The sequence below is a fragment of the Quercus suber genome, unplaced genomic scaffold (genome assembly GCF_002906115.3).
Source record: "Quercus suber isolate HL8 unplaced genomic scaffold, Cork oak 2.0 scaffold_1140, whole genome shotgun sequence".
Taxonomy (NCBI): Eukaryota; Viridiplantae; Streptophyta; class Magnoliopsida; order Fagales; family Fagaceae; genus Quercus; species Quercus suber.
In genome coordinates this window covers 72,573-88,963 of record NW_027070542.1, presented here as the reverse complement: position 1 = coordinate 88,963, position 16,391 = coordinate 72,573, and the positions used below count along the sequence as shown (strand labels likewise).

The 16,391-nt window shown below is 36.6% G+C and overlaps 2 protein-coding genes across 2 annotated transcripts; both read right to left on the bottom strand.

Annotated features, from left to right (window-relative positions):
- Window positions 1-2,665: 2,665 nt before the first annotated feature.
- LOC112028959 (uncharacterized) lies at window positions 2,666-9,276 on the bottom strand. The gene is made up of 6 exons (XM_065769393.1): window positions 9,092-9,276; window positions 8,104-8,303; window positions 7,663-7,885; window positions 4,273-4,352; window positions 3,071-3,109; window positions 2,666-2,767 (listed from the first exon to the last, which is right to left on the bottom strand). The coding sequence occupies exons 2-6, from the start codon at window positions 8,260-8,262 to the stop codon at window positions 2,705-2,707; spliced, it is 564 nt and encodes a 187-aa protein (XP_065625465.1). The 5' UTR covers window positions 8,263-8,303; window positions 9,092-9,276; the 3' UTR covers window positions 2,666-2,704.
- A 4,060-nt stretch (window positions 9,277-13,336) lies between these two features.
- On the bottom strand, window positions 13,337-14,638 carry LOC112034380 (disease resistance protein At4g27190-like). The gene has a single exon (XM_024067196.1). It carries the CDS (start codon window positions 14,636-14,638, stop codon window positions 13,337-13,339), a length of 1,302 nt encoding a protein of 433 aa, XP_023922964.1.
- Window positions 14,639-16,391: the final 1,753 nt, after the last annotated feature.

The following is a 16,391-nucleotide window of genomic DNA, read 5'->3' as shown; positions in this document are numbered from 1 at the left end:
TATATATATATATATGAAAGGCTACTCTATGCAAGAAAAGCATAGAGCAAACCAAAAAATTACAAGAAGAAAAAAAAAATAGAGAAAATACATAAAAGAAAACTAAGCAACAAATTAATTACAATAGAGAAAGAGAGCTAAGAAAAGAAGAGAGAGAATCACTAGTCGTGAATCCTCAAGCCCGAGACCGATCAAAAAGAGTTCCACTAAAAGAAGCAAGCATCTGGTCATCGGAACTTTCCAAATCCTCAAAAATCTGCCAATTTCGTTCCTTCCAAAGACACCATAGTATGCACAATGGAACTAAATTCCAGATCTGAGATGAATGCTTCCCCAACCAATTCCACCAGCCAAAAAGCAAATCTGGAAGCAATCTAGGTATGACCCACGACACTCCAAAAGTTATAAAAACAAAGCTCCATAACCAATAAGCCATCTCGCAATGAAGAAGTAAGTGGTCTACTAACTCCCCACAGTATCGACACATAATGCACCAGTCCACAAAATCCAAGCCTCTCAATCTCAGGTTATCACCCATTACGATCTTATTCCAAGCTACACACCAAATGAAGAAAGAAACACGTCGAGGGACCTTAACTCTCTATATACATTTCCAAGGAAAGACAACTGAGGGAGAATCCCACAACTTGTTATAATATGACTAGATGTCAAACTCCCCATTAGGCTTCAACTTCCATCTCAACCGGTTTCCAACATCCATTGAAGGAGTATTGGCTCCCAAGATACAAAGAAAATGCAGCCCTTCATCCATCTCCCAATCATTAAATTTCCGAATAAAATGAACATCCCAAATTCTTCTATCCTTCATCCCTTGCCTTGTTAAAGAAGCTTCTACAGAAGCCTCCCTGTCAATAGCAATACCATATAGCCTTGAGAAAGCCACTTGGAAAGGTTGATTCTCATACCATCCATCCTGCCAAAATCTCACTCTATTCCCCAAGCCAACAACAAACTAAGCATTTTTGCTAAAATCCTCCTAGCCCATCCAAATACCTCTCCACAAACCACACCCATGAACTCCCCTGCCTAACTTAGAAGTCCATCCCCCCCCACTCTTCCCCAAACTTTGAAGCTACCACCCTCCTCCACAGCCAATTCTCCTCTTTCCCAAACCGCCACAACCATTTCCCCAATAATGCCTTATTGAAAGTAGTGACTTTTCCTTATACCTAAACCACCGTTGGCTATGGGCGCACAAAATTTATCCCATCCTACCAGAAACTTAATCAACTTTTTGCTTGCTACAAGTCTAATTTTTATTTATTTGTGGGTCCAATTAGCAAGGGTTTCTGGTCTTTCATATGCATTCTCTTTAGCAATAAAGCATTCTCCAAATTAGTCTATTTAAGTCGAGAATTAGTTTCTCAGGTCATCAGGAAGCCAAATTGAGTTTAAGAACAGTATTACTACTACTATTAGTATTTATTGGAGTTTTCTATCAGTTTAGAGTTTCTCTTAAACCTAGAAAGCATGATGGTTTCTTCTTTGGAGTGATTCCTAAGAACCTACAAGCATGAAGCTAATAATTATTATCTTATTTTCTTTTTGATCTCCAGCGAGTACAATCAGATTTGATTAGAGCCTTAATTTGCGAAAATTGATTTCAATTCATCCCAAATGGTAACAAACATAACCCCAAATTTTTCTCTTGACATGGTCTCAGGTAAAATTGAGGCTAGCATGCAACCTAAGGTTTCTCAGATAAAAGAAACCTATGAAAAAGATACCTGTCCAATCTTAGACAAAGAGCAAGGACGATATGAAACTCTTCTGGGTAGATATGGTCCAAGGTTGTTCATGATTGGTTTTTTGATACACGTAGGACCAGACTCTATATGAACACAACACTATGCACCCATTTATATATGAAATGAGATGAATACAAATATTAATTAAGCATCCCACACCCAAAAGCTTGCCACATAGGTGTCCAAATCCCTAATGGTTGAGTGGCTTCCACTCTTATTTCAGAGTATATTGGTAAAGATTGCGTACTTGGAGGAACTCTATAATGCATTCCCCAGTCTAGTCACATTTCCTATCTCAGTACTCAAGACAGGAGGAAATCACCAGAGAAAACTTTTATTTTGAAAGTAAAATCACAGGAGACAATTGGAAAAAAAATGTTTGCAACAATGACTGGAAGAATCACAGGAGATGGATTTTTTTTTTTTTTAAAGTAATAATGCTCTACTAAAAAAACAACTAAAGTGCTCCCCAGGTACACAGGCAGTGTACTAAAGGAGGCAGCAAAGTTTCAACTAAAAGTGAATAAACCTAGAAACTCCTCTAAGGTAGAATATGGAATATAACAAGCTACCCAATTTTTTTCTCAATTGTTGAGAATCCTACAGGCACTACACCAGTTGGGTAGCTTCATTTCTCTGTCTAACCACAACCATCCCAAAGGTTGATGCCAAACCCAGAAGCAAAGGCAGATATAATTTGTCAAGATGGATGGAAAAGATTGAGGTAACCCAAGAACATGAGTCACATCACTATCAAATTATGCATACATTGGAGATGAACTCCAGAACAAAAATTAGCAAGTTTAAAAGGCTTAATTCATGCAGAAAGAGATACTGCATGGCATGCATGACAGCTAACATAGTTATAAAATATAGAGAATAGAAGAATACATTATAAGCATAAGGTAACAAAAAATAGAAGAATGTGCATGCTTTTAAGGGAATAAATCGAAAAGAAAAATGCGGCCGAATATCTCACCATCATGGTCAAATACCACCTGCATAGGAAAAGAAAAATGATGAGTCAACTTTTATAATTACAAAAGAAAAAATATATTAAAAGGAAGTCCAAAAGAATAAGGAAAACCCATTAAGATAATATAAGCAAAATCTGACAGAAGGTGAAAACGATAAAAAGATTTTTTTTTTTATAGGTAAAAAAATTCTATATGCAAAACAGGAATCCTTTAACAAAACAAACATTCTAATAAAGCAACTCTTGGGGAGAGAAACAACTACATGCTTATACAACCATGCATCAACTTGTGAGCGAGCACACTCATATTAGAAAGAAATCATACCGCCACATGGGAAGGAATAAATTCTAAGACATCAATTATCTGCAAGAACAAGAACAATGAGAAATTTCTTAGAGCTACTATTCAATAAAAATTGAAAAGATAATAAGGTTCATCAACAAGACAAATGAAAATGTTGCCATTGTATTTCTTGGGCTCCATAATCCTTCAACTAAACATACTTGGTACAACACTTGAAAAAAAATAAGTCGTGTCTCCCAACATCTACATATCTCCATTTACCATACCTTCTTTTGTGACTAATAAAAAGGTTACAGCCTAATTTCTTATAGAGAAGGCAGCATGATTAGTTAAATTCCATCTTGTGGATTGGAATTTTATGTGCTCTCCAATGAGAAATGGAGGCTTTGGGGTAAGAAAATTGGGCACCTTCAACCAAGCCCTGTTGGGCAAATGGATTGTGGAGGTAGGTCATTGACTCAAATCATGGAGAGGATTGATGAAGTAAATTGGTGTTGCATGCGTAGGCATGGTGGTGAGTCTGTGGACATATTTGTTTTTGCACTGTGATACTGCATATGCTCTGCAGACTTATATTTTCTTTTGTACTAGGAGTCCAGTGGGTCTTGCCAAGAAGTGTTGGCGATCTTTTGTTTAGTTGGAGGAGTTGGTTTGGCAAGAATGCTTCTTTTGTTTGGAATGTAGCCATTCTAGGACATCATAGAGGAAGAGGAGTCATTGCACTTTGATGATGAGGAAAACTTGGTGATTCAATTAATAACATGTTTCACTACATCATTATATAAGCAGTCTTCTGCTTTAAGTTCTAGAGCTACTCTCTTTTTTCTTTTTCTTTTTGTAGATTCAACTAATTCTCTCTCATTTCATTTGCAATTCTTTAGGATACCTTATGTATACACCCTGTGTACATGAGGTAAATCCTCATTTTCAATAAAAGTTTATTACTTATCAAATATATATATATATATATATAATCAGGCTCAGCAGAAGATATTCAGGGTAACACAGCGCATATTGGATGCTCAATTTTCTAATAGGAAAGAGAAAAGAACAAAATTACGTAAGTTTGCCACTAGATCTCATATTAAGAGAAAATATAACTCTAACAAGGATCTGAGAGAAAAGAAGTTACACCAGGTCAGTGCTTTAATAAAGTCATTTCAAGCACAGTAGAAGAAACAAACTGAAAGAAAATCTATAAACCCAGTATAAACATTACTTACAAGAGATAAAGCTGAAAATATAGTTAAAACCCAATCTCCATTTCCATCAGCATGTGATAGATGGCCATGGTGCAATTTTGCTACTCTCGATCAAAAGAAAATGAAATAATGGTAAGTAGAATTATATTATAGTCAACAATAAAAAGGAAGAAAACACATTTTCATTATACTATGCTAATATTAGTTGCACCCTGAAGCTAAAAGTTGCTGTTACATAGGAAGCCTTTTTTTTTTTTTTATTGCTAAGTTACACATACACGCACCCAATGGGTCCTGAACCCATGACCTCACCCAAAAGGAAATCTCTAAGACTTCAGAAAACAGGACAAGTCAAATGGTGAAGTTTCTCCCTTTTGTACAAATGAATGGAAAAACTAGTCCAGCTTCAGGCTGGGACAACACTTCAGCTCTATCAAATTGGAACAAGATGAATTTCACTACTGTCTTATGAAGGTTCAAAATTGGCCTATGCAATCAAAGGTTAAAAACTTATTCAACTTCTAAATAACTTAGTTTCCACCAAAGTAAACAAAAAATAATAGCTCAAACCTTTCTATTTTCTGATGAAATAAATGCTAGGAACACTCAGCAATTTCCCCTTTTTTTTAATTAATGGATTTAGGAAGCAACTTCAGACAAAAATAAGTGAAAGATTACCAATGGCCATTACTGTAAATTTCAAATGGTCCATTGGCTATTTCACATGATATTTGAGATAATTATAGTGACTGGACAACCAGTCCAAACAGAATAGTTCTCTTTAAAGCCCCAAATATTCTAATAACTTTATCCTGACAGCAGTAACACCATCATCATTTATGAACCATATAGTCAGTCAATTACCTAATTGTTAGATATAACCACTGTCGGGATACCATATGCAGTCAATTACCTAATTGTGGTCTTCTTCGTGGTTTTCATTTGGGGCCAATTAACTCTATTGGAATACACATTTCACACTTGTTGTTTGCAGATGATACCATCTTGTTTTGTGATGCTTCTAGAGATCAGTTGCTGTCCATTAGGCTGGCTTTGACTTGCTTTCAAGCGTTTACTGGTTTGAAAGTAAATGTGGGGAAGAATGAGATTGTTCCAGTTGGGAGGTTGGAAATATAGGTGCTTTGGCTACCATACTTCGATGTAGGGTGGGTAGTTTGCCTATGAAATACTTGGGAATGTTGTTGGATACTCCATATAAAACAACATCTGTTTGGAATCCTATTTTGGAGAAGATGGAAAAGAAACTCTCAGGTTGGAAGCGTCTTTATTTATCGAAGGGTGGTAGACTTACTTTGTTGAAGAGTACTCTTTCAAGTCTTCCTACATACTACCTATCCTTATTTACCATCCCTATAGCTATGGCTAATAGGTTGGAGCGTATTCAGAGAAAATTTTTATAAGGGTCTTTAGAGGATTGTTTCAAATATCCTTTGGTGGCCTGGGAGAAGGTGTGTTCACCATTAGAGATGGGTGGTTTGGGGATCAAGAAGCTAGTGCATTTTAATCAAGCCCTATTAGAGAAAAGGTTATGGAGGTTTGGACAAGAAGGCACCCATCTCTGGCAGAGGGTTGTTGCAACTAAATATGGGGAGGGTCAAGGGGGATGGAATACTAAAGTATGTAGAAGGGCCCACGGGTGTGGTCTATGGCGTGGTATTCATGATGGATGGGAGAGTTTCTCCAAACATGTGGCCCTAGTGGGTGATGGCCTCGTATTCTTTTTTGGCATAATAAGTGAGTTGCGGATAACTCACTTAAAATTCTCTATCCTCAGTTTTATGCGTGTTCAAATGACAAGGAAGCTTGCAATTCTGATGTTCAATGCTATCAGGAGGGTGGAAATGATAGAATTTGGAATTTGAGATATTTTAGGGATTTTCATGAAAGGGAATTAGAGGCTGCCTTCTCTTTCCTTGAGTTCATTCAATCTCGGATTCCTAGGGGTGTTGGGTGTGATATTTCCTATTGGCGCCTCAATAGGAATGACAAGTTTGATATTCGGTCCTATTACAATAAGATTCGGGATGCATCTATCTCCAATTTTCCTTGGAAGAGTGTTTGGAAAGTTAAGATTCCTAAGAGGGTAGCATTTTTTTTGTGGACAGCAGTTCATGGGCAGATCCGTACCTTGGATAATCTTATGCTTAGAAGGTGCTCTTTGGCAAATCGGTGTTGTATGTGCTATTGTAATGAGGAATCTGTGGATCATCTCCTCCTCCATTGTCCTTTAGCTCACTTGCTGTGGGTGCATATGCTTCAGTTTTTCGGGATCCAATGGGTCATGTCAGGCTCTGTGGAAAGCTTGGTGTTTTGTTGGAGCTATCGGCTGAGCAAATTTAATTCAGACATTTGGAACTTGGTTCCTGGCTATTTGATGTGGATTGTTTGGACGGAAAGAAATTAGTGCTCTTTTGAGGATACTAAGAAATCACTGGTTCAGTTACAAGCTCTATGCCAAAAGACTCTGTTTGATTGGTCTAGGTGTTGGGGCTCCTCAAATTGTTCTTCTATCATTGAGTTTCTTTCTTCTCTTAGTATTGCACCTCAAGTTTTTTTTTTCCCTTGTTGTTTGTTGCTTTTTCTTGTGTTCACCATCATGAACACCTTGTATCTGCTTTCTTCATTTTTTCATCTAAATTAATATTATTCTTATTACCTATTAAAAAAAAAAAAATACACCCCCATTTCATATGCACTGTAAAACATATACTATAAATTAGCTTAGCTACATAACGCTAAACCCATAGCCTGAAACTCAAGCACTCTTTTCAATATTTTGGATAAAGTAATCCAAGTTCCTTATTTTTATATAGGTAAGAATAATTTTATTAAAACAAGACTACTTCAAAAACGATCAACATGAAGAAGCCTAAAGATTTACATAGAAAAATTATGTACAAAAAGACCTCTAGAAACACAGCAATGGAATCACAATTCATAAAGCCCCCATGTATGAAACCAATCAAATAAGGAGTTAGAAAAGCTGCTAGCAACTGACTCCCCATACACTCCACATTTTCAAATATGCGCTAGTTACGCTCCTTCCAAACAGTCCACATTAAGCAAAAAGTAACCATGTTTCAAGTAATCCTAGTTCATGCAGTAAAATAAAATTACTAAATATAAGAACCCATCATCCCACACAAGTATACTAAATCTAGTCCAAAAGACATAAGAAGCAAGACAAAAGTTCCAACTTTGTCCAAGGCAAATGAGATCTAGCTCAAATAACACCTCCTCCCCCTTGTAAGAACAAGGTGGAGAGTAAGGTCATCGGTTCAAGACGCACTGAATGTGTGCAATTACCAATAAAATAAAAATAAAAGGTTTAGACTTTGTCCTATATAAAAATCATTTGATATAAGCCAAGAGGAAAATATCATAACATACCTAAAAGCTTGTAGTAAGCCCGGTAGATGATTGATGTGCCATCAATGAGCATTACTCTACCATCTGAAGGATTAGCATTCAGTGCCCTTTCTTCACACTTGGCTAAATTAAGCTGTGCATCTTGACGCAGTATATCAGAAGGAATGATTACATTATTAAGAGATGTTGCATTTGCAACACCAGTTAAAGACAACTTTGCATTATTGGATAAATTACAATAGCCCTGAAAACACAAGAATTGGGTACCAAAATAAGATGAATGAATGACAAACACAACATTTAAAATCACTTGTCTGTGCTCTAAAAATGAAAATTTCCCTAAAATTTGTAATGTCATATCCATTGTTGAAACTGCCAATCCTAAGGAAGAAAGCTTGTTATATTTCAGAGAATCTAATAAGTAATAATCATTAGATAATAGATACATATAATTAAGTATACCTTTCTCGATAGCCTGTAGGAAGGAAGAATCACATATGATCTCTTTAGATTGCATAAATAATTTCCAATGTTCAGCGTCCTTAACGAATTTCTCCCTAAGCATGTAAAGCTGCTCCAGAAGGAATGAATGTGGACAAGCGAAGATTGATAGGATGCCATGAATTCATAGCAGCAAACCTTACATTGTAATGTGTGCAACCCTGAAATTCCAATGATTTTGACCATATCACAATTACATGCATAATAAAATGACCAAAAGCAATGGAATAATACAAGATGAAAAATAAAAATAAAAAATTTAAACCCAACTAAAATTACTTTTTTTTAAATTACTTATTTCCTATCAGATATTCAACCTAAAGTACTATACTTTCTCAAGAACCAAAACAATAATAATATGAGGTCTTAAAAAACATTTTCTTTTCTTTTCATGTGGAATCTAGGCTACCAAACATAGTGCAAAAAAATGAAATTTAAACCAAAAAACTCCACCAATGAAAAAAAAAAAAAAAAACAATTATTTTCCAAGTCAAAGCAAAGTCTCGTTTTCGTGAATATTAAAAACAAAAGAGCGTAATTAAGCCAACCCTACATGTCGAAAAATTGGCTCTATATGTTCATAACTAAGCAATTTCTTACACAAGTTCCAACATTCACTGAACTACCTAACATATAAAATCTGGTACATTTCTTATACAATCCTCTTTAGTGGTTTAACTGAAACCTGCTGCTTGGTTGCCGAGAAACTGAGGGAAAATTAGAACTTCAATATTTTTCAATTATGTGCTGGCGAAAATCCCTACCAAAAAGTAAGCCAGAAGTTCGTAACAGCCACTGAGTGAGTGAAATTCTTAGGGTTTGTTTTCTGGAGTCAAAAAACAGTACCAAACCCTAATGTTGTTTTCTATGTTATTTTCTCGGTAACCAAACGGAGAACAAGTGAAAAATCAAATTTTGAGAGAGAGAAAAAGAGTTTATTTTCTCTAACCTGATTTCGTCAAAGCTTTGAGTCTGTGAAGTATAAGTACAATCGCCCGCGAAAACAAAATTTATGAGTTTGGGATTAGACTTCAGATATAAAAATGTGGGAATTTGGATAAGCTGCTCTGCGTTGCTGATCTTCCATGGATGTTTTCTCATGCCACTATGATCATAACACGTGGGTTTACCTGCTGGCCCCCACAATTTTTTTTTTCCCCTTTTATACATTCAATTGGGAGTGGGCTATTTGAAATTTTGAATGTCTACGTCACAAGTCTCAGATTTTGGCCGAATCCTAGAGCATTCACAGCAGTCAGCAGTGTAGCTATAATGCTATATTGCTAAAATTTAGCTTCACAAATACAAAAAAACCCTTACAGCAGTGGAGCTATACTTAAAAAATTTAGATGAATGGCTACAGTGCACATCTATTTACAGATGTGCACGGTAGCTTGGAGCAAAAAATAATAATAATATTTTATTCCAACCCCTTCTTTTTTTATTCACTCTCATTCCCTCTCTCTCATTCACTCTCATTCCCTCTCTCTCCTTCACTGAAGCTCATCGTCATACCTGGCAGAGAACATCCATGGTGTTCTGACCAAGACTCTCCGGCAGCAACTTCACCCGAAACTTCTGGACCCCATTCTTCACGTCTTGTTGAGTTTCGGCCTTGGGGACAGCCCTCACGATCTTGCTCAAATTCGAAGTCACCGTCGAATCCTTTCCGGAACAGAAACCGATCGACCTCCCATAGTCGCCGAACGTGGGCGCCCACGTCGAAGACTTCGGCGCGGTGCCCTGAGCCCCATACGGCTTCACCTTGCCACCTTCATACGCATACGCACCATCATCGCGAATCGAATCGCAGCGCGGAGACTCCTCCGATCGCTTCCCATACGGATTCTCATCGTCATACCTGGCAGAGAACATCCATGGTGTTCTGACCAAGACTCTCCGGCAGCAACTTCACCCGAAACTTCTGGACCCCATTCTTCACGTCTTGTTGAGTTTCGGCCTTGGGGACAGCCCTCACGATCTTGCTCAAATTCGAAGTCACCGTCGAATCCTTTCCGGAACAGAAACCGATCGACCTCCCATAGTCGCCGAACGTGGGCGCCCACGTCGAAGACTTCGGCGCGGTGCCCTGAGCCCCATACGGCTTCACCTTGCCACCTTCATACGCATACGCACCATCATCGCGAATCGAATCGCAGCGCGGAGACTCCTCCGATCGCTTCCCATACGGATCAGACCCCAAATCGGACCGGCTCCAACCAAACCCTCCGTACCTGTCGTCGAAATACCCACCAGCGTGGTCGAATTTCACCGGAGATTTGGGTTTTTTTTTTTTTTCTTCCTGCTGTGAACTGCTGGTGGTGGTGGTGGTGGTGGTGGTGTCGGTGGTGGCTGTGGCTGTGGCTGTGGCTGATGGTATTGTGGATGTGGTTGGTGTTGTGGTTGTTTGTTTTTGACAGTATAATATATTATTTTATTGTAGTGATTATATTATTTTATTGTGATGTGTATATTATTTTATTGTATTGAAAGCTAAAATAGATCAACTGCTGCAGCATGTGTGTAAGTAAAATAGATAAAGTGACTTTTTATGTAGCTAAATAGCTAAAATTTTGCCTTCACTGCTGTGAATGCTCTAAGCCTTTTGTAAAATGATATTTCTAATTTTTGGGTAATTACACTTTGCCCATCTGTAGTTTGCCTTTAATTCTATATGCTCACTTGTAGTTTCAATTTTGACACTTTACCCACCTGTGATTCTGACTGTGAGTGGTTTGTAACCCACCTCAATGTTTTCCGTTACTCTAACACCAAATAAACAAAAAAATACATCTCAAAACGAATTAAAACTCATTCTCACTCCCAAAACTCATTCACTCTCATCCAACCCAACGAATATCCTACATTACTCTCAAAATGGATCAAAAAAAATATTTGGTTTTGGAAAAGTGTTTTTTTTTTTTTAATTTTTTCTGCTGACTCTTTTTGTTACTACATGTGTAAGAATCGTGGTTCATGTTTCATTGTTTATATTTTTGTTGTTCTGTTGTTTTTGTGTTGGGAAATTACTTTCTAGTTTTTCTGTTGACTTTGTTTCTTTTTCTGTGTAAAAGCCGTGGTTTATATTTCTCAGATTTTAGTTTTTTTTTTTTCCTATTTGGAGCTACTTAGTATTTAGTATGTAACTTGTTATAATTCAAAATGATTTTCCAAAATGTTTTTAGTTTAGTAAAACACAAGGAATTATTAGTTAATTTTTTCTCCTTAACTGACGAAGGCAGCTCCTTAATTGCAATCTCATTTAAATAAAGCTCACTTAACTGTTGCATGTTTTCTGCAAAGTCTGGAATCACCTTGACATTGGAGCAACCAGAAAGAATAAGAATCTCAAGAGATTCTGTTTCAATCCAACTTGGAAGACTTCTAAGACGAATGCAATCTTTTAGATCCATAAAAATAAGCCTTTTGAGGACAACAACGGATGAGTGAACCTCAATCAAATTTGTACAACCTTCAAGATATATTTTCTGCAAATTTGGAATCCTTGTGAAATTTGGGGTGTTTCTTAGATTTTGGGAATGGCTGAGTTTGATAACTGTTAAATTGTTCAAAGGGTTTCTTGGTTAACTTCTCAGCAAGGCAATCAACAAGAGTTTTCCCCCTAAACTTTATATCATAACCATTCATTCCTCAGAGACCAAAGATTGTATTTGAATTAATCATCCCATCTTGGGAACTTAGATCCATAGAAATAAAATATTCCTGGCTTCCATGTAATTTCTCAGCAAGAGCAAGAGCTATTTCCTTCTTACCAAACCTATCAGGTCCAACAAAATTAAACCATATATCTTGGGAACTCAGATCCATAGAAATAAAAACCCTAACTTTTTGATCTGTTTTGTGTTTTGATTTTGAAAGAAAACGTGTTAGAGTAACGGCAAACAGGGAGATGGGTTACGGAGCAGTAACAGATTGAACCTCAAGTAGGTAAAGTGTTAAAATTGAAACAACAAGTGGGCACATAGAATTAGAGGTAAACCACAGGTGACCAAAGTGTAATTATCCCGCTAATTTTTTTAAATCAACCTATTTGATTTAATTCTTGGACTAATTAATTATTAGGTCACATCATTAAAAAATATATAAAAATTGAAACCCTACTAGTCTACTAGTACCAAATCGATAAGGTGTGATATTGAAAAGGGGTTTATTGCTTGCTTCGTGACACTAACTGTTACATGCAGTTTTGGTGTTGGCGTGTGAGTGTATTCTCTTATCTCATCCTCCTTCCCCTATATATGTGTGTATGTGTGTTTCTCAAATAAAAAAGATACTCAGTATTCTCGAGTCATCCCACATCGGTAAGGTGTAATATTGAGAAGGAGCTTATTACTTGCTCCGCGACACTAACTATTGCATGCAATTTTGGTGTTGGCGTGTGAATGTATTCCCTTATCTCATCCCCCTTCCCCTATATATGTGTGTGTGTGTTTCAAAAAAAAAAAAAAAAACCCTACTACTACAAGAGACATCCCAAAACAAAATCCCTTTGTGAGTGATGTGGTTAGTTAAGTGTTGACGTCTCATAAGAGATACTATAATATTATTGGACCTAAGCTCATTACTTTAAGCTTCTAGGTTAAGTGACATCTTTTTGTGTATGTTTGGTTGGGATTATTTTAGGGATATAAAATAGAGAAGAGAAAATAAAGGAGATTTTGGATGGGAGGGAAAGGGGAGGGGATTTTGGTAGGGCTTGGTTGTTTACTCCCTGAACCCACAAAGTCCAGCCCCACAAATTGGGGAGAAAATGGGGCGAGGAGAGGGGCTTGAAGGAAAATTACTCATCTACCCCTTTGTACTCTCTTCTTATTTTGTGCATTAATTTTCCTTCTTCTTTTATTTTTATTTTTTAAGGTTAAACCGTCTATTTAACACTAAGGCATTAAGAAAATAAATACACATACGTCCACAGAATATTTCAAGATCATGAACACAACAGATTCTACGAATTATGAAAAAAAAAAAAAAAAGGGGGGGCTTCAATAGGACCTGTCGCCAGAATTTGTGATTTGCTGGGTTGTACCTTCTCTCAGCAGAAATTCATAAATTTCTTATTCTTGTTTGATCCTGCCAATGCCTTCTCTTGCTCCTGATTAAGGAAGCTGAACAACTGATTGTCTGATAGTGCCAAAAAGGAATAAATCAACCTTAATGCTTGTAAATTCTTGTATTAAAAATCCTCGTCACTAATCAGGGTGAAACGAGCTTGAAGACGTGAATATAATGAGCTATCTTGCCATTCTAATTTTTCCCACCAATCTTTCTCCGCTTTAATCTCTTTAATGGTTCGAATTAAATTGGAGTCGATGCCAAGCTTCTTCAACATAGGGCAATCATAGAAGCTAATGTTTTCTAACGGGGGCCATGCACCTTTCATAATGTTAACCAAGTTGGGTAGAGAGTGAAGCTTTAATCTTTTCAAGCTAGGGAGTGTACCACCATCAGAATCAACTATCTTCTTAATAGCTGAACAATCTTCAACTATCAATTCCTCTAAGTTAGAGAAACACTGGACCATGGAGCTTGCAAAAACAAATTCCAAATTGGGGCATGTATACACTGTCAATACTCTTAGCTTAGCGAAGCTTCCCTGTGGTATCATTTCTTTACAAATCTTCCTCGAGTCTGGCAGAGAATTAATGGTTAGGTGCTCCAGAATCGGAAACACAGCACCAGAAAGTTCCGCGCCAGCAATAATTTCTTGAATCTCAGGACATTCCCTCACTACACACAATCTCAGTGCATAGAAATTACCAAGCCCAAACTCTGAAAGGCTGAGAACATTGACATGATGATCTAGACAGAACGCAGTAGTGCGAGTTAATACTTCTACCACCGCATTTGGTATAATCTCACCATTCACAAACCTCAAGCATTGACCCCATTGAACATGATCTAATTCCAGATTGTCCACATTTTGAGATGCAAAGCGTTTCACATCATGGCCAACTACAAATTTGAATTCGGTTAAACCCCCAATTTTCCATGTTGCGCTTTTTCGGAGAAAGCGTTCAAGAAACTCTACTTCTGGGAAATAGCAACAAAAAGTAGTCAAATTTGTCAAGTTGCTCACCTCATCTATGACAGATTTCACGTTCTCATTCCACCTCATATCTCCTGGGTACACATCAATACTTAGTGTTTCCAATTCACTGAGATTCCCTATTACAACATGTGAAAGCAATTCACGAGGCAGGTTAACATATTCCCTCTGGTTGACAGAGCCATAAAATGATACCTTCAAGTGCCTCAGAGAAGCCAGTTCAGAAATCTCATTTGATAATTTGTTAAGCTTAGTTCCTTGGAGATCAAGAACCACAAGTTGTCTCAGAGATCCAACCTCAGATGGTAGCCGAACCAGACGTTCACAATCTCTTAAAATAAGCACTTCAAGTATTGTAAGCTTACAAATTGACTCTGGTAAGAATTTGATCCTGGTTTTAGATAGGTTCAAAATTGTAAGAGAAGGCATTAAGTCAAAGAAGGAGGTAGGTATCACTCTTATATTATGATTTCTTTGGAGGAACAATGCCAAAAGTCTGAGGCAATTTGGTCTCTCTGGTAGGCTGGTTAGCTCATTGTCCATAAAAAAAAATAAAAAAAAAAAATCATCTTGGCTTCTTCCCATTCCTCTTTTAACGGCAGCTCAATCAGACCTGCACCAGCGCTTGATAAGAACCGATGATAATCAAGAATCGGCAGTCTATTTCGCATATGTGATAGCTGAGTCATTTTTGAATAACTTCCACACACAAACTGACAACCTTCGACTTCCAATGATAAGATCCTTGATGCTAAATCCCAAATCAAATTATGCATTTTGATGGAAAGTCCAACTTGCACGCTCTGCAAAAGAGAGGCTCCTAGAAGAATATTCTACTATATCACTTCCCCTCTTATAAGAATCTGGCCAATTTCCAGCAACTAAACCTTCTTGAATCCAATAATCCACCAATTTATCTATGTTGATCTCCTGATCTTCTGGAAATAAGGCACAATAAAGGAAGCAACTCTTCACGTCAGGACCCTCCAATCTGTCATAACTGAATTTCAGTTTTTGGATCAGAGCTTCATGACCATAGATCCCATGTGCGCTACACTCTGAAAATTCCTTCGATGCATGCATCCAGGCTAAAGTGTCATTCTCCTTAGCCAGTGCCCTTCCTGTAACAATGATCAGCAATGGAAAACCATAGCACTTTTGAACTATAGCTCTAGCAAATTGTTGGATATTTGGAGATTCAATGATCCCACCCACTTGTTCCCGAAACAACTTCCAAGCTTCTTCTGGTAGGAGTCCTTCCATTTGAACCTCTCTATCAGCACCCATGACGGGACTCGCTGATATTGGTTCTACTGCAGTTTGTTTGCTTGTACCTGCAGGAGCCAGAAATTTTTTTTCAGGGACCAAGTGAAATATATATATATATATATATATTTGAAGAGAGCCAGAGAGGGGATGAAATTCTAACCGGGAGGGTTGGACAAATTATATATACTTTTTACAAAAAGTTAAATCTAAAGAATAATCCATTATAACAAGTAAAAAGAAAAAAATTATCTGTCATAGATGATATGGATTAAGAAAATTATCTTTCATAGATGACAATTGCACAAGAATTAGCCTCTCCAATAAATTGAGGGTAAGGTTACGTATTATGATTTTTACCAGGACCTTGCAAAAGTGGGAATTTTATACATTGTGTGCAACCTCTTTAAGATGACAAATGCAATATGAATTTCTAACTCTTGACCACAAAATATATAATTTTCCTTTAATCTTTAAAGGAAAAAAAATTTGTGTCCATATTTCTAATTCTCCATATACAAAAAAAAAAAAAAAAAGAAAAAAAAAAAAGAAAAAAAAGAAAAAAGAAGTTCGCTTATGCGAAATATAAAAAAAGGCTTATATTAAAAGAAAGTTTTACTTATCTATTTTTAGGATCTAGTAATATATATCTTGAATATGCTTTGATTTAGTACTACATATATTATGACAATAAGCCAAAAATAAAATAAAATAATGCATTACCTATTTATATAACTTATTTATTTTAAGAAATTATATGTTGAAAATATTAATATAATGAGTTATGAATTAAATAAGAGTAATAAATGGAAAAAAAAAAAGAAAAAAAAGAAGAGATATTAGTCAATTATATAAATAAATGTAGGATATGTTATATATATATATATATATATTCTAGTAGAAGTGTAGAACCAAT

What these genes read in the sequence shown, in the direction of transcription:
- LOC112028959 (XM_065769393.1), bottom strand. Translation starts at nt 8,262, where the DNA reads ATGGCATCCTATCAATCTTCGCTTGTCCACATTCATTCCTTCTGGAGC. An exon ending in GGCTTACTACAAGCTTTTAG is followed by an intron (nt 4,353 to 7,662) that starts GTATGTTATGAT and finishes GATCGAGAGTAG; the next exon opens with CAAAATTGCACCATGGCCAT. An exon ending in TTATTCCTTCCCATGTGGCG is followed by an intron (nt 2,768 to 3,070) that starts GTATGATTTCTT and finishes TTTCCTATGCAG; the next exon opens with GTGGTATTTGACCATGATGG.
- LOC112034380 (XM_024067196.1), bottom strand. Translation starts at nt 14,638, where the DNA reads ATGCCTTCTCTTACAATTTTGAACCTATCTAAAACCAGGATCAAATTC.